This window comes from Marmota monax, unplaced genomic scaffold (genome assembly GCF_021218885.2).
Source record: "Marmota monax isolate L192 unplaced genomic scaffold, Marmota_monax_Labrador192_F-V1.1 WCK01_AAM20220418_F8-fsc00027, whole genome shotgun sequence".
In the NCBI taxonomy this organism is placed as follows: Eukaryota; Metazoa; Chordata; class Mammalia; order Rodentia; family Sciuridae; genus Marmota; species Marmota monax.
In genome coordinates, this window is record NW_026694617.1 from 9,861,166 (window position 1) to 9,888,158 (window position 26,993).

General features: G+C 34.2%; 1 protein-coding gene across 3 annotated transcripts; it reads left to right on the forward strand.

The window, feature by feature from the left end:
- On the forward strand, positions 1–26,855 carry Ing3 (inhibitor of growth family member 3). Of its 3 annotated transcripts, XM_046422499.2 has the most exons (12): positions 1–141; positions 386–457; positions 3,026–3,126; positions 4,716–4,781; positions 16,256–16,352; positions 18,131–18,202; positions 18,969–19,088; positions 19,359–19,516; positions 20,205–20,398; positions 21,654–21,846; positions 22,807–22,845; positions 24,418–26,855. In XM_046422499.2, the coding sequence occupies exons 1-12, from the start codon at positions 114–116 to the stop codon at positions 24,532–24,534; spliced, it is 1,257 nt and encodes a 418-aa protein (XP_046278455.1). In that variant the 5' UTR covers positions 1–113; the 3' UTR covers positions 24,535–26,855. The 3 variants fall into 3 exon arrangements, with proteins under 3 accessions (XP_046278455.1, XP_046278456.1, XP_046278457.1); XM_046422500.2 differs by lacking the exon at positions 386–457; XM_046422501.2 differs by lacking the exons at positions 16,256–16,352; positions 18,969–19,088; positions 19,359–19,516; ... (2 more) ...; positions 22,807–22,845; positions 24,418–26,855.
- The last annotated feature ends 138 nt before the right edge of the window (positions 26,856–26,993 follow it).

Sequence of the window (26,993 nt, forward strand, 5' to 3'; positions counted from 1 at the left end):
CGAGCGGGTGCTGCTAGCGGAGGCGCCATATTGGAAGGGACAAAACTCCGGCGACAGCGAGTGACACAAATAAACCCCTGGACCCCTTCGTTCCCCCAGCTGTAAGGGTCGCGATGTTGTACCTAGAGGACTATTTGGAAAGTGAGTGCGCCGCGCTGGCAGAGGCCGCCTATGGGACCTGCGGGCGGTCGAGAGCGCGAGTGGACGGGCAGGCGGGATGGCGGGAGGGAGGGGGAGGCGGGGGATGTTTCTTTCTCACGGTAACTGGCAGCCTCGATGTGAGCTGCCGGCTCCCTCGACCCCCCCGACGCACGCACGCACGCAGTGACGTAATCGCGTAGTTTCGCCGTTGGCCCCGCCCCCTGACGGACTCTCCCTTTGACAGTGATTGAGCAGCTTCCAATGGACCTGCGGGACCGCTTCACCGAGATGCGCGAGATGGATCTGCAGGTGCAGAGTAAGTCGGCGCGTTTACTCTTGTTCGCTGCACGCGTTCAGTGCCTGACTTGCTTGCCATTGATGCTTGCACCTCCGGAGCTTTGACTCTCCTCCCGGTCACTCTGCTAGTACCTAAGGAGTTGTCAGAAAGATCTGGCAGTCCTGTATTTTGCTGCTGCTTCCCTCCCCACGCTACTTGTGACTTTTACAGGAGTAGGCATTAGAGCATGCGTGTTCCTTTTTAAATTTGGCATTGCGAAAAAAATGGTTCTATACTTTCATTGAGAGAGTAGACACCGTATATGTCTTAGTGGAAATCACCCTGTAAATATTGAAAAGAATTTTCACTTGAGCTTTATATGTCGGGTTTGAATTTCAGCATTCGTGCTTGTTAAAGTTCGTTCTATTCAGAAATTTCAAGAGTGAAACGCACGGAAGCACAGGTTATAGGTGGGTCTTTAGAGAGCCTAGTGAACTTGGAATGCTGAGTTTCTTAAAGAAATGAGAGGATTAATTATAGAATTGCACTTCGAATTTTCAACAGCGTGATCATTTTCTCATTAGAATGAGGGAAATAAGATTGTACTGAAAGTTTCTTATCTGATGTTGTTGTAAAATTTTGGTAATTGGTGGGCTTTTCTTTTTCTTTCAGCAATAGCTTGGTTGCTGGTGATTTTTTTTCCCTAAAATTATAAAATTTTCCCTAAAATTATAAATTATAAAATTTTTCATAAGCATCTTGTTTTATTCATTGTGTTGTATGCCTGGTTTTCCAACTACTTCAAAATCCATTTTAACCTTAATGTAGTTGAAATGCCAAAGACTTGCTGAATAGTGTGTTTTGTAGGATTGAACATAGACTTTGATGTCAGATAGATATGAGTTTATTTTAGGACATCACTAATTTACTCATTGACTTTGACTGCATTACCACTTCTAAAGAGGGGTTTCATTGTCTATAAAAAGAGAATCATCTGAGGATTTAAAATAATACAAATAAATTTGAATATATGGTTCCTAATATAAGGTAGGCATTAAATAAAGGGTTGTTCTTATTTTAAACATTTTACTTTTGACTAAAAATTTCAAGTTCTCTTATAATTTGGATTTAGATTATACGGATTTTACAATAACTAGAATATTATGAAGTTAATGGGTATTGTGGATTAACAAAAGAGAACAGCGTGTCAAATGTTAGGAATGCTTAAAGGACAATACTATTTTCAAAAAATTAATTTTATTTTCAAAAAATTAATTTTATTTTCAAAAAATTCATGGAAAGACTTCTTAAAATTAGTAAAGCACTATTATTCACTGAAAATCTTTAAACGAAGAATATAGTAAAAAAATTTTCCTCAACTTATATATAACAACAAAATCCCATTTATTTTTTCCTTTGTTAGCAGGCCTCCAATGAAGTGATTATTCTTGGCACATACTTTGAAAAAGCTATATAAACTAAATAGAATAGTGTATTGAGTAAATAAATGAGGTTGTACCTACCACTTTCTGTTGTGATATGAGATGATGGGGTGCTTAGCACTATATAACTTACAGTTTAAATTGCTTTTATCACTTTTTCTTATTAATAGAAATTTGAGCATTAAGCTGGTTGTGGTGATGCATACCCATAATCCCAGCTACTCAGGAGGCTGAGGCAGGAGGATTGCAGCCTGGGCAATATAGTGAGACCCTGTCTCAAAGAGGAAAAAAGAAAAGGCTGCGATGTAACTTAGAGTAGCTTAGAGGTAGAATGCCTGAAAAAGAGAAAAAAGGAAAAGAAAGAAATGTGAGGATTACCCAGTGGTTATTTCTTTTTTATCAGTACATTTTAATTGTACATAATGGTGGAATTTATTATTATATATTCATACGTGTACACAATTATTTTGTCACATTTATTAGCTTTGACTCCAAGATTGTAGTGCTCAAAAATTGTTGTTTAGATACTCTCTATGTGGATCTGCTTGTTGATTCTACTTTGATTAGTGGGAAAATTTCTCAAATAACACAAAAAAATTGTCAGGAAAATTTTAACTTTTTAAGACTCAGGTCATTAAGGCATTGTATATTTATGAAATCAAAACATGACATACATTTTTTTTTAAAGAGAGAGAGAGAGAATGAATTTTAATATTTATTTTTTAGTTCTCGGCGGACACAACATCTTTGTTCGTGTGTGGTGCTGAGGATGGAACCCGGGCTGCACGCATGCCAGGGAGCGCGCTACCTCTTGAGCCACATCCCCAGCCCACAGGACATACATATTAAAGATACTGGCCAAGCGAAATATATTATTATTATTTTTTTTTATTTTGGTTCTAAGGATTGAACCTAGGGGTGCTCTACCATTGAGCTATATCTCTAGTCCTGTAAATTTTTTTTTTTTTTAAATTTTGAGACAGGGTCATGCTAAGTTATTGAGGGTTTCGCCAAATTGCTGAGGCTATTCCTGAACTTGAGATCCCCCTGCCTCAGCGTCTCTAATGGTGACTGGCCATTATGTTTTTTTCACCCCTGAATTAAAGCGTATAAATTTGATATATGAATTTGCTTATCTAAATATGAAATGTTTTTGTTATGTCAGATGCAATGGATCAGCTAGAACAAAGAGTCAGTGAATTCTTTATGAATGCAAAGAAAAATAAACCCGAATGGAGAGAAGAACAGATGGCGTCTATCAAAAAAGTATGTGTAACACTTTGAATGATTTATCAGTAAATATTGGGAAACTCTGAAAAGAATATTTTAACATTAAATAGATTTCTGGATATTAGAATAGGAGAAGATTATCAATGGCTCTTTGGAATTTAAATAACTTATTGTGTTTAAGAGAATTAGATATAGGGATCAAAGAATTTGGGTCATTTTTAAAATTGTTTAAGTTTTGACTATTAGAAAGTTGTAGAACTATTTTAAAAATACATTTTTTTCCTTTATTTTTTCTAATTAAATATAACTAAATTGCCTTGGTTTTAAAAATAAAATGCTGCTATCCAATTTTGTTGATAAATGGGTGAAAATCAGTAGATTTTGAGCATATTTTATATATTACTAAGTACTTAAGTTGATGAACTCATTGAAGAGTTGGAAGGATCTTTCAAAGCCTTTCAATTTAAAACTGTACAGTTGGCAAACCAGATATATGACTTGGTAAGTAAAATTAATGTGCATACTCTGCCATAAATACATAGTATTTGTACATGAATTGGACCTAGAAATACAAAATTCTTTTATGTTTTTATTAGTTTTATAGGACTTAGAGTCTCTTCCAAATTAGGATAAGCATTAGCCCCAACCCCAAGGTTTTCTTGGAAGGTCTGATCTAGTTTATTCAAAGATACATTAGAAGAACAACTTAAAAGCCTTGGATTTAATCATGACTCTGCAGTTTGTGTGACATTGGCAGATCTTTTAGTTTCACGAATAATAATGCCTCCCTACACCCAACCTTCATAGAATTGTTTAAGGATGGACTAAGAAAGCAATTTGGAAACTACAAATTGAGTAGTTGTGTTATTTATTCTACCATATGGAGGGAAGATTATTTCTGTTAGGAGAAAAAAAAAAAGAGAATCTGTAAGAGAAGTGGTCCTGGCTGGGAAGCTACCTGGAGGCTCAGGTGTGTGTGAGTATAGACATCACATAAATACATTTCAACGTCATTGATCATCCCTTTAACCTAATCAGTTTTTGGTGTAGCACAACAGAAAGTGTGGTACCAGTGAAATACATAGAATCCTTTTCTCCCGTTTAAAAAAAAAAAAAAAGTGTTTGCTTTACAGTGCAGAGAAATTTAAAGTATAGATTGAGTTGTATGAATTTATACCTAAATTAAAATAGGAGCTAGGGAACAATTGGATAATAAGGACATACAGATTGGAATCCTTTCTATAACTGTACTTAAAAAAAAAAAAAAAAAAGCTTAAAAAGGCATAAATGTGCTTTACAAGTTAGATTAATTCTAATTAGCATTTTTTCTTTTAAATATTCATTAGCTTACATTGCTTTTTCTAGTATAGAGACTAGACTTGGAACAGTATATTTTATTTATATCTTTTCTAGGATTTCTGAGCATTTTCCTTTAATTCTTGGCCATTATCCATAATATCTAATTCTTCCCCAATCACACCCTTATCCCTAGGAGACTTTTTATTGCTAATGTAAGATGACTCGCAGTGTTAACAAGGATGATAATGAAATATAGTTATATGTCCCACACTTAATTATTTTGAAATGATTAATTTATTTTTGAAATAAAAAATGTTTTTATTCAGGACTACTATAAAGCTTTGGAAGATGCAGATGAGAAGGTACAGTTGGCAAACCAGATATATGACTTGGTAAGTAAAATTAATGTGCATACTCTGCCATAAGTACATGAATTATGGATTATGTTTTAAATTTTATTGGCTTAAATGTGACTAAAACTAAAGTATTGCTCTCTTATTCATACCTAATTTGAGAGTTTAGTATCTATTTTGGGGGGATCTTTGAGAACTCAGAGACTCTTTATTCTAGTTGATCTATTGCATCTGACATAATAACATTTAGCCAAGACTAAACTACATAAGATCGTGTCTCGTGTGTGTGCGCGCGTGCACGCATGGGTGTGCACGCACACCCACGCGTGTGGTGTGTTTTAACAAGAATTGATATTTAACTTTATTTTACTAATTCTTATCTTCTTAAGGGCGTGTGTTTATGTGCTTGTTATATCATTTTGAGTTTGTTTCTGTGTACTCCCGAGAAAGAAAATCTTTGGGATTGCTATTGAAGGGATGTTAATAGATTGTTTTTAACGACTGGCAACAACTGGGTCAGATGGCAAAAATACTTGGTAAACATTAGACTACATAACCTTTAAAAAAAAGTTTCTTTCTTGCATCAGTAGTTCTAAAAGATTGAAATCGTCAAAACAGATATAATATGTGGTATTTCTAAAAATAATGTTAATGATTCTCTCTCTCTTTTTATGTGAAGCTTCTAAAATATACATATTAGGAAATACTAATTTTTTTTCTCTAAATAAGTTAAGGTATAAAATAATTTCTCACTTCTGTTTAACTTCAGCTTGTAGACTTCATATCTTATTTTTGCAGTTTTCTGAGTGCAGTTTTATTACTGCAAGGTACATATAGATAAAATGCCATTAGAGAGTAAGACACATGTAAGAAATACACACTTCATATGGTATGCATTATGAATGCCTGTACTAAACTAGGAAACATGTAAAGTTGTAGAGAATATTTAGTTGTTTTTATATAGTGAAAATATTTTAATGTTCTAATAACATAGGCTCTTTTGTTCATATTGATATTCTGAAAAAAGTTTCACAAAAAACATTGCCTAAAGAAAGGTAGAGTAGGTTGTATCTTGATTTATTGTGGAATGAAAACAAACTTAATCTTATTGAATTATATCTGTAAACACAGAAAAAAAAGTCATTTACATTTGAATCTAAGATCAAATTGTTTAGTAAAATTCTTCCTTATATTTAATGACTTTATGTGTCAATCTTTAGAGACTACCTGCATTTTAATTCATACAGCTCTTTGGTTTTGTTCCTTTAACATTTTATTATTGTACTATTTTTATTCCTTTACTAAATATATTTTATGTATTTTGAAAAAATATATAACATAAATATGTGCTTTTTAAAATGTGTATATGTATTCATCTATTATTTATGAACCACTTTGTTCACTTACTATTTACCTGATTAATGGAGTTTTACCTGCATATAATAGAGGAATAAAAAAGTAAGTACTAGAATGATTCCTGTAAATTTAGTTGGAAAGACATACCCACAAATTCATGTGGAGGACCCATGTAGATAGATGTAGTAAGTGAACATTAGTAGAGTTGAGTGTTAAGAAGTATTTGGTAAAGAAAACTGAATGACCAAGTCAGGCCCAATTAGAGGGGATGGGATGAGTTTTGAGCAGAGGGTCAGGGATGGGATTGGGGGTTCTGTTGAGGGGAAGCATTTCACTCAGAGGTAGTGGCATAAGCAGAATGAAGGTAAAAGTTAACAAATGTTAGGGCAGGCTACCTAAGTTAGAGAGCAAGGTTAAGATGACATAATAAGTTTAAGAAAATACAATATTGTAGTAAAAAGTGAATGTCCATAATGGATCCATACAGAGAACAGTGTACACCCTAGTTCGGCCCTTTCACTAATAGCATGATGTTGGAAAAGTTATTAATTCTTAAACCTGTTTCCTTATCTATAAATTAATAGCATTTAGAGTTACAGTTAGAGTATTTGGTGTGTATGTATATGTATAATATATTTACCCTTGAATATTACACATAGCATCTGTGTATTGAAATATCACATGGTATCCTATAAATGTCTATAATTTTGTGAATCAAAAACTCTTCTTTGAGACTTAATATGTATATTATGTATATATGTTAAACATATTATGTGCGTGTATATATATGTACATACACACATATGTATGAGTATATATCGATATCTGTATATGCTTTTATCTTGGCAGATAGTAGGCATTCACTCCTTTATTAAAGACTTGATCCATCTTGTTTTTCCCAACTATAATTTTCTACTTTCCTGAAGCCACTGCTTCCCTTTCAGCCCTACCAAGTTGAAGCTGTTTTCTTTCACTCTCCTATTATCTCTAGGACTGCCTTTTGTCTTTTCATTTCTCCTTTTCCCTCCCTCTTCCTTTTTCCTTCCTCTTCTTTATTATCTTTTCCCTGCTCTTTCCTTTTAAATACACTATTGCTATTTCAGGTGACACCTATATTCTTATTGCCCCAAAATCTCTCTTCTGCAATGACTCACTCATATGTGGAATCTAGACTCATAGGAGTTGAGTGGAATAGTGGTTATCAGAGTCCGGGGAGAGATGGGAAGAGGCCAGGTAATGGGTGATAAGTTATAATTAGATTAGAGAAAGAACTGTTGCCCTACTTCACAATAGGTGACAGTATGGTAAGGGTAATGTACTATTTTTTTTTTTTAAGCTAGAAGAAAGAATTTTCGAATGTTTTCATCTTAAAGAAATGATCAGTATTTGAGAAGATAGATATATTTACCCTGATTTGAACATTACACAGTGTGTGTGTGTGTATGTGTATTAAATTTCACATGGTACTCCATAATCATGTAAAATTTTTATGAATCAGTTTAAAAAACTCTCTTCAAGATGTAATCATCTATGTCATCCATTTGTTAAGAAACTAGCACCTGGTTCACAGTTATTCTCTCTTGAAATATCTTCATAGTAGTCTGCTTCTTTGACTTTTGTGAATTCCAATCCCCATTAATTGCTGCATATTGATCCTAATCATCACTTGAACTCATCCTATTTCTAAAGTACCTCCTACATCTACACTTGATTTCCTTCTGCTTTATCATTCTGTTCTTCCCCAAGCAAGGCTCTAGTTGAGCTCCTGAGCTCTTTCTTCTTACCAGCACCCTCCACATGGTTGCCATCATAGGGAGTGTTTTCACTTACTTTAAAAATTTTGTCATCATACCTAGGGAAAATCATGCAGCAATGAAGTTGGTGCCACTGCACAATCATGGTTTTCATTATTTGGACCCTTTATATTTGAACTTCCTGTTAGTCTTCATAGTTCAATGTAGTCAGTTTTTCTTTTGGTTTCTCCCAGTAGCTGTTCCAAAACTATGCCACATGTGACATACAAACACCTATTGTGAATTTTTTTTCTGTTTTCTTGCTTGTACTGGAGCTTGAGCCCAGGGCTGCTGTATCACTGAGCTACATCCCCAACCCTTTTTTACTTTTTAATTTGAGATGGTCTTGCTAACTTGCCCAGGTTGGCTTTGAATTTGGTATTCTCTCAGCTCTCAGTCTTCTGAGTTGCTGGGATTGCAGGTGTGTGCTCCTTCACAGGCCACCAGTTTTGACTTTTGCCTTCCATTGACAATATATTTTGAGGCTTTTGGTGGAAACTTTCTCCTTGACATTCTTGCTAATCTGTTATCATTTGACCATCTAATAAGATTTTCCTACCTTTGTGGCCTTTATAGATTTCCTTGGATAAAGCTCATAATGGTGGTGTTCCCAGGTTCTATTCTTGATCTGTGTTTTTTCACTCTTCAGGTGCTTTTCATGTAAAGGTAATTTTCTTCTCCGCTTCTGTTCCTATCCAGAGGATCAGTGAGGAATTGTGTCAGTGCCAATTTTGTGCCCCACGCCCACTCCCCACCCAAGTTGTAAAAACTCCTCCATTACCTTTCTGTGTGTTCTCTGAGTTTTAACAACTATATGTTAATTATTCCTCAAAACTAAACTTTTCCTCCGACTCATCTGAGCATTCCTAGGCCTCAAAGCTCAAGGTATTAAAAGTTAAAATTCTTAGACTCTCTTCATTTACTCCCTGCTCCCTCTACTTTTGTTTCTAAAACTCAGAAGAACCACAATTTTTAGGATACGAAAGTCATTCTAGACTCCTTGTTCCCATCTTCCTACACTGAGTTGTTCACCATGTCTTATCCATTTTACTTTGAGCACCTCTGATTGGCCCTTCTTCACCAATTGTTTATCATTCTGTAGTTCAAGTACTTGTTTAAAATGATGAAATACCAGTAGAAACAATAAAATGTTCGTCTCCTAAGTGCACAGTGCACATTTTGACATTTATATACTCTTGTAACTGATACTCCATCAAGACCCAGAACATTGCTATTCACTCCAGAAAGTTCCTTCTGGCGTTTCTAGTGTTCCTTATTCTAAAACACATCTTGGCAAATCATCTCCTTATTTGAAATTTTTAGGAGTTTTGGAACATTTATTGACTGTGTCTTTCAAGGTCCTTTTGATCAGGTTCCTGACAGATTTCTCACTGCATCTCTTTCTCATCCTTCATTCTCACCACGACCTGTTCGTGATGTTCACAGTGAACATACTGTGCAGGGATCACTCCCTGAGCAGAAGGACTTTGCTCTTAATCTTTGCTTGATAAACTTTTCTCCATCCTCCAATATCCTGCACGTGCATTGCCTCTTTATTCAAGTAGTCTTACTAATCTTGATATTTGTGTTATTTATGTCTAGGAAAAGATATTTGACTGATTAAAACAGAAGAGTATATATTGTAACAGTGGTTTAAACAAAGGATTTGTTTTCCTCTCATGAACAATAATTGTTGGAGGAGATCAACTAGGACCTAAATGGCAACCCCCACATCATCAGTGTTCCAGGCTTCTTCTCATCTGTCTGGTCAGATAAAAGAAGAATTGGAGTAGGAGATCGTGCGAAAGGGCACATTTTGAAGTTCAGTTAGCTCCTCTGAAGAATTTCCTGGAATCCTACGTACTTCTCTTAAGGGCTTTTCTACCCACAAGGAAGGCTGAGAAAAGTTTAACAGGGCATATTACTACCCCAGACATGGAGGATTCTATCTATGAGGACAAGGGGGAGACTAGGTATTGTAAAGGCAGTTAGTGGTTTGTTCCTCACTCTGCCCCTCAACATAGTCATGCCAACCTTCAGATCTCTGTTTTTCACATGGTTTCATTGCTGATTGAATCACATTGTAATTATTTATTGACCTTTGCTTATGTACTTTTCTTCCTTACTGTAAATGTCAAGAGCCATGTCTTTTTAGTTTAGCATTTTCAGAACCTACCATAGTTTTCCTACAATAAATATTTCTTGACCAAAATTACCTGAATATGTAATCCACAATTTTATATTCAGGTAATATGTAATATAATTACGTAATGCAGAAAGAAGTGCAATAGCGTGACTTCCAGGTTCTGAGTTCGGGGCATGCAGCTTAAAGAGGTCATTATTGGGGAAAGATGTATTTTAGTTAGGAGGAAACTTCTCAAAAAGTGATATAGAGTGTGCTGAGATTGTTTCAAAACAAGGATAGACAGAAATTCAAATAGCCATGTACATCTTTCCAGTGTGTGACTTGAAGAAAAGTAACAGAAATGTAGTTCAAGTACATTTAGTTTTCTTTATCGCATCACTTTAGTAGGCCAGGCAGGGTTATGGATGCTCAAATATTTTTGGTATCCTTCTTTTTACATTGTCTCATAATTTTGTTATTTTCTTCAATTTGGAGATTTCTTCTTTCTCTGATATGTAAGATAATTGAAAGTTCTTCTAAAATAGAATTCACAGATGTGCATTCAGCAAAGAGGGCATTTTTAAAATATTAAAACTTATAGTAATATATAAATTTTTTGTATTTCAACTAAAAATATCTTTCCACTGTAAGCTTCCCTTTTTACTTTTTGGTACTGGGGATTGAATCCAGAGCTGCTTAACCACTGAGCCACATCCCCAGCCCTTTTTTATTTTTTATTTTGAGACAGGCTCCCTCTATGTTGCTTAGGGCCTTGCTAAATTGCTGAGGCTGTCCTTGAACTTTCGATATTCCTGCCTCAGCCTCCTGAGCCACTAGAATTGTAGGCATGCACCACTGCTCCTGGCTTTACCTTCTTAATTATAACAAAATAGATTTTTTAAATGATAAAGTCAATATCACTATACAAATTAGTGGCAAAATTGGACATCCCAAAATATTAGATCTCCTTACTGGGGCCCTTCAGGGCTGGTAAGGTTCTTGATAATTCTGTGCCTTCAGAGTCTGACAGATTAATCAAATAGTGAACAGAGGGACAAAGACTTATCAAGGTGATCTAAACCAGTGTTTTGCAAACCTTAGTCATTTACTTCCCACCTTGATTTTATAAGACATACCACCTGTACTAAGTAAATTTAAAATCAAACGTATTTAAGAGGACATTTAGTAATTTGATACTATAAACAAGTGAAAAATTAGCATGAGTTATCACAAAGAAATAATTTATTTTTTTAATATTTTTTAGTTGTAGATGGACACAGTGCCTTTATTTTATTTATTTTATGTAATGCTGAGGATCCAACCCAGTGCCTCACGTGGGCTAGGCAGGCAGGCACTCTATCACTGAGCTACAACCCCACCCCCATGAAGAAATAATTATTAAGTTGTTGAAAACAATTACGTACTTCCTTGGAAGGCTCGAGCCTTGGGCAGTGAATATCATAAGACATTACAGTGTCCTGTGATGCTTGAGCACTATATTCAAGAGTAAAAAAATTACCATATTAGCTTACAAGTAAACAAACAGAAGGGGACTGTTGACTTGTTCAGTAGAGAGGTCGTTAAATAGAGTTACCTGTCAGATTAGCCATTTTCCCTGAAATATCAGTGGTGAATATCCTAGTGAAAGTCTGGTAATATAAATTGTTTGTCCCTCATCCAGAAATGATTGGGAGCACAGGTGATTCTGCTTTCAGAGCTTCTGGGCTCTGCCGGCTGAGCATATCTAATCTGAAAATTTAGAATGTAAATGCTACAAATATGAAACTTTTTTGAGTGTTGATAGGATACCACAAATGGAAAGTTTCACATCTGACCTCTTGTGATGATTTGCAGTCAAAACACAGGTACACTAAAATATCGTATAAACTTACCTTTAGGTTATATGTATGAGGTATATGTGAAACATAAATGAGATTTGTATTTAGAGTTGGGTTCTATCCCCAAGGTTTCTTATTATGCATATGCAAGTATTCAAAAATCTAAAAACATTAGAAATATGAAATACTATTAGTCCCAAATATTTCTGATAAGGTATATTTAGCCTATGTATAATTGAGTTTGATTTCATCCCTCATTGTTTTATATAACATGATATTTCACTGTCTTTTAATTTTTATTGAAATATTTTATTTACTTTTAAAATTACAGTACACTGATTGATTCCGATGGCTAGCACTGACACAGCTCTGGTTACCTATTTTGTTAAGGAAAGTAACTATTGCATAATATAAACAGATGAAGACATTTGTGGATTAGGAGTCCAGTAAACAAACTGATAGTTTATTTCAGTGGTTGTTGTAGTGAAATTTGACAAACAAAATTTTCATGTTAAAGCAAATGCCTGCTATATCCTAATATTCATAAATAGTCATTAAACACTCATGTTCCTCAGCCAGATGTCACTGTCGTAAAGATGGCTAGATGGCCATACCTAGTAGAGTTGATTTACGGATACTCTGATAAAATTTGAGCTTTTTGTTAATGCTTGAATGATTTTAGAAGTTTCTTGCAGGGTTCAGTACCCTTGAACTTGCTGTTGGTTTTATATCCTGGCCTGTACCTGAGATGAATATATTTCAGATCCACATTTTACCATAAATTTCAGAGTTCCTTATCTGATACTCTAATTAAGGAATATATTATGTGAGTTTGACCTTTTGATTTGTCTCTTGTCCTTATTGTCTTTTAGGAAGATGATTAGATGTAGTTTATGTGCTAAAGCCTCAAATATTTGGTTCAGCTGAATGATAGGTCATATTTTTATCTACTTTAAATATAATTTAGAGATGTAAAAAGTCATTTTTATGTGTTACCAGACATAGGCTTTGCCATCATGGTTCTTTTTTCTTCCCCACTTTACCCTCATTGTTCACTACACCCAAATATTATTGGGGACAGAATTTATCTCTTATTGCCATGGATTTCAACTTAAAGTCTAATAAACTGATTGCTTTTTCTGAAAGGGCAAACTAGACATCTACATTTAACTTGACTGTCTTGGAAATGATAATTTATGCTTAAGTTTTTTAAAAGCTTTGCCTAGTTTTAATTTGGGTCTATCAGTGACATATTTTAAAATTTAAATATTGGAAAACTGGGAGATTTAAAAAAGAAAGGATAAAGTATTATTATTCTATGCAAAAATGTTAAAGGATGAGGATTTTTTTGTTTGTTTTTTGCAGAGGGGCCAGGTGTGACTGAAATTCTTTATGATCATGAATATGTTTAAAAAATAATGTTTCCTTTTGTTTTTAAAGAGTTCAGAAATAGTTTAAACTTAAAGCAATTATGACTGGGATTATAGAATATCATTTGGTGTTACAGGACAAAGAAGCTTTTGTGAATGGTATTTATTAACATTAAATGGGGAACAAATCACTGGATTCTGGTCAACCTGGTGTTGGAAATCGTGGGCTAATAGAGAATCTCTCTCAATGGATCAGTATTCTTTACTACTATAAATTAGTTTGTGCGGTCAGGTGTTATGGAAGGGTAACTAGTCCCTGATACCTAGGAAGCCATTATGGTGATCATCTAGAATAGGTGATTAACCCACTCATGCAGACAGAAGGAATGGAGTGGGTGGGCAGAGGGCACATTGTAGATTCCAGTTGAGTTTAATGCAGCTCTTATTACAGCTGTTTTAATACTGTGTATATGTCCTGGTGCCTTGTAGCTTGAGTTAAATCTTGTTCTCTACTTACTAACTTCTAATTTGATTTAATATAGTAGTGTAAATCAAAGAAAAATGATTTTCATTGTTGAGTAATGCTTATAATACCAATTAGTTCATAATCTTTTACATATCTAAAAATAAGAATGATTGGAAGGTGTTGTACAAAGCTGCTCACCTCAAGGTGGTTAAGGTTTTTCTGTTTATTGTAATTATTAATTTGGCTCTTCTGAACTATCAAGTATTGAAAATTTCATAATTTTCTATGTCTCGTGTAATAAATTTTGTCAGTAATGTATTTAGCAAATTGAAGCAATGTTAAATGCAGAGGTGGAATGAGTATGTATGGTGTTAAAAATAAAAGATCTTCCTATCACCCTAAGACAACACTCCCAACTGGGATTCTAGCAGTCTCTCTCTCCCTCTGTTATATATATTACAGGGCCTGGCATAGTCTTATTTTTCTCTGAGCATTCAGTCTTTCTGTCGCTATACATTTTAAAATCATTGCTCCTTCTTTCCACTTATTTGAATACTATTCATTCTTTGCTATCTAACCATTTATGCCTCCTTTGTGTCTACCACCTCCCAATGTTGTGTTTTTACTTTATGTGCTACTTCTGACTCTTTTTGAAGAGTTGCTTATTTGTTCCATTTGGACTATGTATTTTTTTTTAAATTTTATTATGTTAAATATCTTTTGTAAATTTGGATTTGTTGGCTAAATTCTAATTCCTGTGAAGGTAGGAATTCTCTCACATTCTTCATACATCCTCCATTTAATCCAGTGCCAAGAACATGATAGGAGCTCACTATTTATAATTAGTATAATTGTACATAAGAAAAGTGATGGGGTATTTTCATTGTATTAAGTGTTTTAGAACTTAAGTATTTGAGTATTTATTTTAATTTCCCTTGAGATTAAATTTTGACAATGAAAGAAATATTCTTGAATAACAGAGGTCTGTGTTCATACTTTATTATTGGAAGGGAGGTTCCATTGAAGGATGCTCAATTACCTGCATGTTCTTTGAATAGGAGCAAGTATCCACAACACATGATCCTATAGGGTTTTAAATATTGTAATTTCAGCTTCTTTCAAATTCTGAAGAGTTATTTGTCGGTGAGATAAAGGGGAAACAAGGCTTTCCGTGACTGAAAAACCACAAACCAATACCCTAGTGGTTGCTATTAACATATAAAATACAAATAATAGGACATTACTCATTTTTCAACTTGAATTATATTACTTTGAGTTTAAAAATCAGTTGTTTTCCATATGCAGAGCTTCAGAGGGCAGTGTTAGAAATAAATGGTTAAGCATAATTTATTTCAGACAGATATTATTTCTGAAATGCATTATTTGTATGACTTTGGGCATAGTATTTAACCCCTGATTCTTAGTTTTTTTCTTTTATAAAATAATATCCTGTCCAGTAATAACCTATCCCAAAAGATTAGTATAAGGACTATAAAAGAGACATCTAAAACACCAAGCACTATGGTTACATGGCTCCTTCATAGGCATCTAACGTGCATCTTGTCCTCTGCTGTTTTTGTCCCTCTCTCCCCAATTTAGATACATATTATCTAATTGAACTTTTTATTTTTGCTCCAGCTGTTTCATAGCACATTTTGATGTTTATAAGAAAGTTACTCCTAATTATAACAGTGATCCAGTAGGAAACTGGACTTTGAAAAGAATGTTGTCAGTAATGTAACATGAATATTTTTCAAAGAACTTGTTTTTTTTTTTGAGTAGTAATTTTGTAAAAAGTATTGAAAACATTTCATAGTAAGATTAAAAATACATTAAGATGTTGTTGTTAGTTTGAGATGTCATAAAATTTTCTGAAATTAGTCAAAAGATCTCTATGTAAGTGAGAAAGTAAAATTTTGCCACTTTAACTAGGGCAGTAGTATTATAGACAAAATCTTTTTAACTAGGCTCTTCAAGGAATAATGTTTTCTGACTAAAATCCCCTTTTGTTTGAGCCCTTTACATAAATGTTTAGAAGTATAATGGTCTGCTTTCCTGCCTTAAAGAAATGTATGTGCAGAATATAGTAGCCTCTTTGTTTGTAGACAGAGAATCTTTCTTTCGTCATTCTAAATATCAGTTATTATGGTGTGGCTCTATGGAATAGCCTGATGATAAGTAGTGGAGATTAGGCTGAATGTACTCATAGGCATATTTTGAAAAGTTACCAGCCCTCCAGCCCTCCTCTCACCCTTAATCCCAAGTCTCAGTTTTGCTTTAACTTTCATATCCCTACACTTGTGTGATTGAGTAAAGAACATTTTTTAACAAATTTGAGATTCTGATTTCTTCAAACCGAAAATTCATAAAAGGAGACTTGGGAGATTATTCAGCCTACCATCCTCGTTTAATAGATTCAAAACCTCTGAGGCATAGGTTAATTGACTTGCTCAAGGAAACTAAGCAGATTCATTAAAAGAAACAAAGATTTAGGTTTCCTCATTAAACTGACACTTTAACAGTGTCCCAAATTTTGGTGGTTATCTTTGATCTTCTTTGAAACAGGTAGATCGACACTTGAGAAAGCTGGATCAGGAACTGGCTAAGTTTAAAATGGAGCTGGAAGCTGATAATGCTGGAATTACAGAGATATTAGAGAGGCGTAAGTAAAATTTACAGTTTTCCATCAATATTGGATAATACATGTGCAAATCACCGAGGAGACGCTTGTCCCACAGAAGCTTTTCAGATTTTGCCTTTTGCTTGTTGGTGGCATCTGGGTCACATAACTTGGACCCCAGCAGTTGGAACTGTTTGGGTCATGGACACCAAAAGGGATAATGTAGGCTATCATCCCACTCATTCTTTATGGGAAAAAAAAAAAAAAAAAACATACTAAGTCATTCCATCTTTAAATATCCACATGTACTAGTAAGATTAGTGGTAAAAGCAAAGATTTTTTAAAGAAGTATCACCATTGAGAGACAAATTAACCATCTCCCATATTCATTAATACAGTGACTTTGCCCTGCCTGTTAGTGTTTTCTTCTTGGGAACTTCCTTAATACTTTTCCACAGATGTATATGCTGAGAAAGATTCTGACTTATTTCACAACACTTCCTGTTTTTTAAAATAGTCTTTCCTAAACTTTATATTATCAACCAAAAGCCATGTTAATATTTCTTTGCAAGGCTCAAATTGATCTCCTGCTGTAAGTTACACACAAATACTTATTGGTTTTCACTCAGGAGACTTCCCAGAAATGAATGCCTGAGCTCTGTTTTTTAAAAATAATTCCTCATCTCTTCAACCTCTAAATAGTGAGATGAATAAAAGTAGAGAGTATGGTGGTAGGCCTAGAGATGTTAGTAGAACCAAAATAGTATTATGGGTGTTTTCTGCTAGAACTTAAGTTTATAAACATTTTTTCCCCCTTGGTGCATTCTAACAGCAAGAATATTTACCTTTTCTATTCACAAAATGTTTCTTGATGGCGTGAGGCTGTATATCTCACTCTAGGTCAGTTACAGAAGCCAGTATAAAATCCATTTTGATTTCCATAGTTGCATTTTTTTTTAAAATCTAAAGTAGATCCATCACTTTAGACGATAATCTGATTTATTTGTGATACTTTTATTCTGGAGAAAGCCTGTCAGTGATAAGTGTTGGGGGACAAAATACAATATTCTATAGCTGCTTTCATTTTCTTTCTTTCTTTTTTTTTTTTAAATGCTGATGGTAGCTGTGAATAATGGTAACTCATGCCTATTCAGTACTGCAGGAAGGTTAATAAAGCATCCTCTCTAAGGACACAGACATATGAACCTAAATTGGATCAAGTTTTAAAATACTCCATCCTGTGCCCTGCCATAATTTCATCTCAAGGGATCAAAAATAAACCCAGAGAATTTCTTTAAAAGTATTTTAAAGCTTGGTATTCAAGATTCTTCCCCTCACTTTTTACAAGTAAAATCCCTGACTTCTTTTAGGAAGTCTTCACTGTTATATGTCATTTTAATGATCAAAGAATTTTCTTTCAGATTAATAGTGTCCTGTCACCTAGAACTTTAGAATCTCCTACTATAAGGTCCTCAATACTATTATTCTCACCTGAGGATTTTAGATTTTATTAGTAGTTGTGGTTACAATGTCCATTCATCTGTTTACATGGCACCCACTGTGGTGACTTCCCTAACTCAGCATTACCATGCCTTGAACCATTTTGTATTTAAGGTGAATATTGAGAAATGGGTTTCTCAATAGCTCAGAGTGGAATTGGCATTGATAGCCCTCTGACATATGTGACTAAAATGATACAGGTCTGTGTAGAGCATGCAGCCCTCTGCTGAGTTAGGGAACACTACTGCCAGTAGTTGGTTGACATGTAGAGTTGTGTAGTGACATTTAATGGTGGTATATCTCTGTGCCTTTCTTTTTAGGATCTTTGGAATTAGATACTCCTTCACAGCCAGTGAACAATCACCATGCTCATTCACATACTCCAGTGGAAAGTAAGTTTGGATTAGTGCACTAAGTATTTAAAGAGCTAAATACAATTAAAAACTCATTATTCATGTCACCTGTGTGTTTTTCCAGAAGCTGAGAACTTTTCTTCCCTCCTTTTTTAAAAAAAAATGAGATATGTTTTCATTGCAAATCCTGACAGATTTTATCTTTCTCATTTGGGAAAAGCACATTTGACTTGTGAACAGGTGGTCTGTTTTCTCTGAAGTTCCTAGAGGGAGAATGTGTACTAGTAATAGCTGTATATGCTTCTTACCTACAGATGTCCAATTCTCTCTAGGGAGTGTTACAACTGAGCCAAACAATAAACTAGGACCTTTGTCTTTTTCATCCTTGCTTCTCGAGTGCTTAACTGATTGTTTGGCATATGAAAAAGTCATATGGTTGGTGAGTTAGTGAGTAAAGGAATTGTTGGCTGGCTGATGGGCTAGTGGACTAACTGTACTGGTACTTTTTTTTTTTTTTTTTTGGACAAATCAATTTGATAGGAAACAAGGTTTGGTTGAAAATAAAATTCCCCTTACGTTGTTTGTGAAATCTTGGTGCATTTTGGGTTATCTTCAGTACTTTACTCCTGAAGATTTTAAAATATGAATAAAACATGTGACACAGAGTTCTGTTTTTCCTCTCTGCTGAGAAGATATCATAGTCCCTGTTTGATGAGGCACCCAGATTGTGAGTGCACTGCTTTATGACTGCCTATCTGTAGTTCTCTAAAGTTTAAAAACACATGAATTCTTTATTTATATTCAGAAAGGAAATATAATCCAACTTCTCACCATACGACAACAGATCACATCCCTGAAAAGAAGTTTAAATCTGAAGCTCTGCTCTCTACCCTTACATCAGATGCCTCTAAGGAAAATACACTAGGTAAGTTTTTTTTCTTAAATATTATTGACTGCTTTTTTATTTATTTGTTTGTGTTAGAATAGGGGAAATGAAAACATTCATGACTAGTGAATCTTAGAGATTTGTTACCTGGTTGAAATCTGCATATGAAGAAAAGAAAAAGGAAAATGTCTTCCATTACTCAATCTACAGTATATGAAGAATTTCCTTGGAATGATTCTATCTGTGCTGGCAAATGATGTATTTTAAACTCAATAATATTCTACAACCATTTTTGTTTCCTCTCTACAGGTTGTCGAAATAATAATTCCACAGCTTCTTCCAACAATGCTTACAATGTGAATTCCTCCCAACCTCTGGCATCCTATAACATTGGCTCATTATCTTCAGGAACTGGTGCAGGGGCAATTACCATGGCAGCAGCTCAAGCAGTTCAAGCTACAGCACAGGTAAAAAGTTCAGAATCATTGGCAAACCCTAGTAGAAACAACTGGATGTGAACAGTTTTATTTTATCATGTGTTTTAACTTTGAAATCAGTCTTATGATAATAACATATAATTAAATAGGAATTACCTGACTGATGAAGAAAAGTAAAAGATAAATTCCTCTTGCAGACCCTTCTCACAGTTTTTGCTCAGATTGCCTGTGTTCTCAGCTGTTGTCCTTAGCACATGCTGGGATAGTTATTTGGAGTTTCTACCACTTTCAGGACTCTGTGGCCTTGGGGCTTAGATTGGCTTGAGTTTGTTCACTTCTGTAATTGTCTGTGTTCCAATTGAGAAGTAACCCTTCCCACAGTTACTTCTTGTGTAAAAACTGATTTTAAATCTTTTTTTCGTGGGGAAGGAAGAGGGTACCAGGGATTGAACTCAGGGGCACTTGACCACTGAGCCACATCCCCAGCCCTATTTTGTTTTTGTTTAGAGATAGAGTCTCACTGAGTTGTTTAGTGCCTCACTTCTGCTGAGGCTGGTGATTTTAAATCTTTATATGAAATAACTTAAATGCCAATGATGAAAATTAAGTTTAAGCAAAATAAATGTATAGTGGATGAACAAAAATAACACTGTAACCTGTAAAACTTGAGAAAGTCTGTATTATATATATTAATGCTATAAATGAATGTCTATTTAAGATGAAAGAAGGACGAAGAACATCAAGTTTAAAAGCCAGTTATGAAGCATTTAAGAATAATGACTTTCAGCTGGGAAAAGAATTTTCAATGCCCAGGGAAACAGCTGGCTATTCATCATCTTCAGCACTCATGACAACATTAACACAGAATGCCAGCTCATCAGCAGCTGACTCACGGAGTGGTCGAAAGAGCAAGTAAGTTTTCTCATTACACACCTTTGCATAACCCCATACCTTTGCTGTGTTTTCAGTCTGCTTGGCACCCCAGCTGAGCCTCCATGCCCATTATCCAGGGCATAATGGGTCAGGATGAACTTAGGATATGTGAGAAGATGTGAGATTTTCATTTACACTGCTATGCTTTTAAGGAATAAGTCTTTAAAAAGTGTTAGAATTATTTTTAATTTTTCTATAGTCTTAATTCAGCTTGTTAGTAAATGATTTCTGTTTATTTTCATTTGTTCATTAAGATAAACCATTTTATGGAACTGTTTTTCACTTATAAGTTCTTATTTTGCCATATGTTTCAGTGTAAATCAATACATAAAATGCAAATTACATTTTTAAAAAACAAGATTTTTCAATTTGATTAATAGCAAGTTGTCTTAATTCTTGGTCTTGTGTTTCCAAAATTGATGATTTGAAAATATGCCTAAGTTTTATATGTGAGACTCTTAGGATGATTATATAAGCTTTAAATTTGAAAACTTAACAGCATTGAATTCCATCTGTCCCTGGTACTGAATATGCTGGGTGCTTATATATAATGAAAGTTCAAATGTGAGGCCAGAAGAATTAGTTACTTTATAATTTTGTCATAATTTATTTTTAACTGTGATGTGGTATTTTTTTTTTGTTTTGTATAAATCCCTGAAAGAATGATGGATATAAAATATTCACACAACTATCACCTTGTTAAAAATTAATTTTAATTTTATGAACCAAATTTAATATAGCTGTTTATGGTAAATGTTTACATTTTTTAAATGGAGTTAGCCTCTAGCTAGTGGTAAATATTGTGAATTTTAACACTCTTGGTTCACTGTCTTCCTTCCACATGATAGGTATTCATATGTCAGTTGATAGTCATAATTAGTGTTTTTCTGTATGTGCATTTTAGAGTTTGATGAAGAGTATTTTGTTTATTTAGAATTACAAAAAGAATCCAGGGTAACCATAACTAATACTAATTCTTAAAATTAGTTTAAATCTGTGGTAAGTAGTAACTACGATTAAAAATATTTTTAAAACTTTGAAACAATTTTAAAAGAAGTTTATTTTGAATACTTTTATTCTCCAGAAAATAAAACATTCCAAATGAAAAAAATAAACTATTATAAAATTCTTTCTCATTGCTCTAAATAAAAGTGTTAGATGTTAATTTATACATTTGATGTTTTTCTTGGGTAGTGTCTGATGATGGCCAAACAAAACCAATGCTTTTTTTCAGAAACAACAACAAATCTTCCAGCCAGCAGTCATCCTCTTCCTCTTCCTCTTCCTCCCTGTCGTCCTGCTCTTCATCATCAACTGTTGTACAGGAAATCTCCCAGCAAACAACAGTAGTGCCAGAATCAGACTCAAATAGCCAGGTTGATTGGACTTACGACCCAAATGAACCTCGATATTGCATTTGTAATCAGGTAAAAGTCTGGTGTATTTCTATAACAACACAATATAAAAAACTAGAAAGAAGAAAATTATTCCATTTTCCAGCACTCTTTTACTCTGGTAAAATACCTTTGCTTTATTTGTATGCCTTTCTCCCCCTTTTAAAAGTGACATGTTTGCTGTAAATTCAAAGAGTATAAAGAAAAATGCAGGGACTGGGACTGAGCTCCATAGTAGAGTACTTACCCCACCCTCATGAAGCCTTGGGTTTGATACCCAGCACCACATTAAAGAAAGAGAGAAAGAAAGAAAAGGAAGTTTGGGGTGGGGGAAGAAGGTCAGTCCAAGTTGACCATAATCTCAGTGCTCAGGTATAACTTGTAATGAAACATTTAACATACCATGCTATATTCCCTGTACACATAAAGGCTGTTGTAATAAAATACTGCAGATTGAGTAGCTTTCACAGTAGAAATTTATTTCTAAGTTCTGGAGGCTGGGAAGTCCAAGATCAAGACACCAGCCAGTCTGGGTCCAGTGATTGTTCCTTCTGGCTTGTAGACAGCTACCTTCTGACACATACTCACATGGTACAGAAAGATAGGGCAGGGGCTTCTCTTGGATCTTCCAAGGGCACAGCCCTATCAGATTAGGGCTCTACCTGTTGACCTTATTTAACCTTCCTCACATGCCCTATCTTCAAGTCATATGTAAGTCACACTGGAGCTTAGGGTTTCAACATAAAAATTTGGGCGGGGGGTGGAGGTGGGTACAAGCATTCATTCCACAACACATATTTACATAGATAATTTATGTGTGTGAGAATGAGTTTGACAGTAGGAATCACCATATATACTTTTTTGGTAATTAGTGTTTTCACTAAATCAAATACACTGAACATGATTTATAATTAAAAAGTATGGAAAAAACAATTTGGATTTAGAAACTCGTTACATAGTCGTAATAAAAATATTTAATTTTCTTTTAACTAGGTATCATATGGAGAGATGGTAGGATGTGATAACCAAGATGTAAGTATTGAATTTTGCTACTTAGGAATGAAAAAAATCATAGGTTTTTATCGCTTAAATATTTTTCTTATATAGTGTGTCTCACAGTCTTAAGAAAACAAATTGCAGTTACATTAATTATGTTATGCTAATGCTAGAATATTCTTCTCCACAATAGGGCTGTGTTCCTTAATGCATTCCCTACTTAAAATTTTAAAGCTAATGTTGTGATGTTATATGCAGATTGTATTTTTCATAAGTGTTATGGTGTGTGAAAATTATAATCATTCTCCTTCCCTTTTGGTAAAGATGTATTTACTGGAGCCCAGTTCATTTATCACATTGAAGAAATAGAACTTTAAAATAGTACAATTTTTTTTAACAAGTATGATGCCAAGGGATAGTTGAAGATCTAATGTTAGATTATTTCCCTCCCATTAGTACAGTGTTTTCTATCATTCTTATCAGGTGGCAGCTAATAGGGAGCCATCTCTGACATAAAAAACAAAGGATAGAACGAAAGGCATTCCTCATTCTTTTTTAGGAAGCTTAATTTTGGTTAGAGATACATCTTTTATTAAGTGTTGACAATCCTTTTGTTTTGTAATTTTGTCACCCTTGTTACTTTCTTATAATTCAGCCTCATTGTGTGCTTCTTTTGCTCCAGGGGCATAACAGAACCCTGAATTCTGTGGAAGTAGTAATCAGGAACATAGAATTAGCATCTTAGGATTAGCAAGAATTAGGAATTTTAGGATTAGCAAGAATTTTAAATTTCTGAAAACAGTCTGAAGATTGGCTTGCTGTTGTGAAAGTTGTACCTTTCCTCGATTTGACAGTCAAAACAAAGTCTTCACATAGATGGGGATACAGCCCTCTTCCACTGTCCACAATCACCTGTGGGCTGTTTTTGATTATTTCAAAATAGTATTGCTCCACCATTTCAAGAACATCACCAGATGCTATCTTCAGGGGCAGTGAAAATGTTGACTGAGATTTCTGTAAATGCCATATCATAAGCTTTCAAATCTTCTCGTCTCTTGTGCACTTGTGCATGCTAAGACTTTCTGTGCAAATGTAGAACCATTTAATATGTTTCATAGAGGGGTACTTCACCTCTGCATCTCTAGGAATAGGTGTACTCAGAAAAGGCACCCAGGGTATCCCTCATGTCTTCACTTACAACAAGGTCACTTACTTTATGAGAGAGCAAATAAGGCTGAGTATTAAATAAAATCTTTAAAATATATTACCTTCTTCATAAAATATTCATCTCATGTGTATATAACATTAATATATACATATATTAATAACCTGATTAAGTTAATGAAAATTAGTCAATTTTCATTTATTATTTAGTGTTATGGGAACCTTACTTGAACCCAGTTATCCAAGATAAGTAATTTTTCTGTGCCTTTGTTTTCTAACTCATGAAGTGTATCAGGTAGACTACGTGATCTCTAAATCATCTCCTAGATCTAAAATTTTTAATTTTTATTAGATGAAATATCCAGTCTCCTGGACATACTTTGGCATACTTTCTATTTGATAGAACTACTAAATTTATTTATTTTTTTAAATTTTGCTTTCCAGTGCCCAATAGAATGGTTCCATTATGGATGTGTTGGATTAACTGAAGCTCCAAAAGGAAAATGGTACTGTCCACAGTGCACTGCTGCAATGAAGAGAAGAGGCAGTAGACACAAATAAAGGTGTCACTTGAGGAAGAAACGCTTCAGCTCGTCATTTTTATATAGGACTCTAAAAAGGAAGGGAGAAAGAAGAAACAACTCATTTCCAGGCAACCACTTAGAGGATTTACATTGACAATCCTATAAAATCTTGAACTTGAATTTTATGGGTTGTATTTTAATAATGTAAGTAAATTATTTATGCACTCCTGGTGTGCTATGAATATTATTCCAGTTAGCCTTGGATTATTTCTGTGGCCAACATATGCAGACATTTGTACTCCTCAACCATTTTCTCAAAAGTAATGGGCATTCTATAATTTAGACTTCAAAGAATTCCAACGATGATGATTTTAAAAGTATTTTATATTCAACAGGTATATTCTGCTGCATGTACTGTACTCCAGAGCTGTTACGTAACACTGTATATAAATGGTTGCAAAAAAGACAAAAAAAAGTCAGCCCTTCTGAAAAGAATTTAAGATAATGGTTTTTAAAATGCCTTTATAATAAGCTTTGTTTCTTTGTGAAACTGATTCAGCAGGCTGAAGGAAATGGTTCATGTGATAAAGTGGGCTGGTGTCCTCTAGAGTACCTGGGTACATAAACAGAAAACTCCTGTAGGTAAAAACTAATTTGTGCCATTAGTCTTTATATGTTTCTGCATCCAGATAGAGTGCAGTTCATGAGGGCGGGGGAGGGGGGCTGACGGGGGAAAGGGTGTTAAAAGTGATACATTTTTATACCAAATGTGTTTATTTTTTTGTGCAAGTAATCCTTAAAATTGGAATTGTATTAGGTGTTAAAATAAAGTTTTTAAAAAATTACTTGTATTTATACTTTGCACACTTAATAATGAAATTTTCTTAATTCGAATTTACTTACAGTTTTCATAATCTAAAAAGGACGAGCCCCAGCAGAATGCTATATGTAATCTGTGATTTCTGTAATAATACTTGGAACTTGTGTTAGGAAAATAAGGGAAAAACATTTTTAATGTAAATTTGAAACACTAATGTATTTTTTTAGGACATGTCTCTGGCTTTTGCTTCAAAGGGACATAAAAGAAAAGTCTGATTACAGCAGATAAAATGAAAATAATGGTTATATCTGTTTTTACTGGAGGCAGTGTGGCCAACATGAGTGAAGAGATCTCTGACTGGAGCTTCATATTCAGCTCTATTTTTGAATCTGTGACATACTCTTGTGACATACATGAGTTAGTTTCAGTCTTTAATCACTCTGGGCCTTATTAGACCAGTGTGGTGCTGGTACAGGGTGTCTTTAAAGCACTCCTAAGATTTTATTCTACAGGTGCTATTTAGATTTTAGATCTTACTTAGTGGGTGTTTTATTTAAAATAGAGTCTGGTATAGAAAAGTCCTTAAAACTTTTAAGTAGTTATTACATCATACTTCCTTTATTACTGGGTCTGTTGCATTTCTGCTTTAATTAAAAGCACTTAGGAGCCTCTTAGAATTTAATACAGTATAAAATCTATGCAATGTTACCGAGAGGGCATGAATTAGGAGATTTCAGAGTTCTCTTCCAGCTTTGAGATACCGTGATTCTGAGCTGCTGCAGTCTGATTTCATAACTGCCAGACCAAAGAGAGAACTTTGGTTCATAATGTGAATCCTCATGATTGCATAATATCATGGTGTATCATGATTTTATGATGCTCACTGTTTTCATGGAGATTTTACAAACATTTGAGAAGTAACATATAATATAGTATTCGGTTAGCTTATTAGTACGTTGCGTGGAGATGCTCAAATTTATCATTTATATCCTTTAACTATATATTATGAGTTTCCCAAACTCATTCATTTTATAAGAATTGGTCAAAGGAAAAAGCCTTATGCACAGCCTTATTTTAAGACAAAGTTCCTTGTCTGAGTCAGGAACATCCCTGCTTCCAGCTGCTACAGCCCTTTTAATTTCTAAATTCTTCTTACCAAATCACTTAGAACACACCTTGACAAGTTTTAACAAACATTGAATAGTTTATGAAGTGTATATAAAGAAGTAAACCAAAATTTTGTGCAAGTGTTTAGTAATGGGTAGAACCTGTTAATATCTAAGATATATAATATAATGGGCCAAACACAGAACTACCTCAATAAAAATGTGGCCAACTATTAGTATTCTTTGTGACATTTACACCAAGGGCATTCAAAACCTTTGTTGTACAAAACTCATGTAATCATCATTAGCACAAAAAAGTCCAAAATGTGGGTTCATAATTTATAGGTGGTGAAACTTGAGGCCTTACTGCTCTGGAGTGTATATTAAAATGTTCGTGGTGACACATTTGAAGCAATAAATGGCTTAATTCAATGCCTAAATGAAGCTGAGTGTTTGATAAACATACAGTCATTCCTTTTAAGGGCACTTCATTTTTTTATTGATTTAAAAAAAAAATGACAGCAGAATACATTACAATTCTTATTACATGTATACAGCACAATTTTTCAT

Bases quoted from the DNA above. Each gene is read 5' to 3' on its own strand.
- Ing3 (XM_046422499.2), top strand. From the start codon at position 114: ATGTTGTACCTAGAGGACTATTTGGAAA. The intron at 3,127-4,715 runs GTATGTGTAACA...GTTTTTATTCAG, and splicing joins AGATGGCGTCTATCAAAAAA to GACTACTATAAAGCTTTGGA. The intron at 16,353-18,130 runs GTAAGTAAAATT...CTTTCTTTTTAG, and splicing joins TACAGAGATATTAGAGAGGC to GATCTTTGGAATTAGATACT.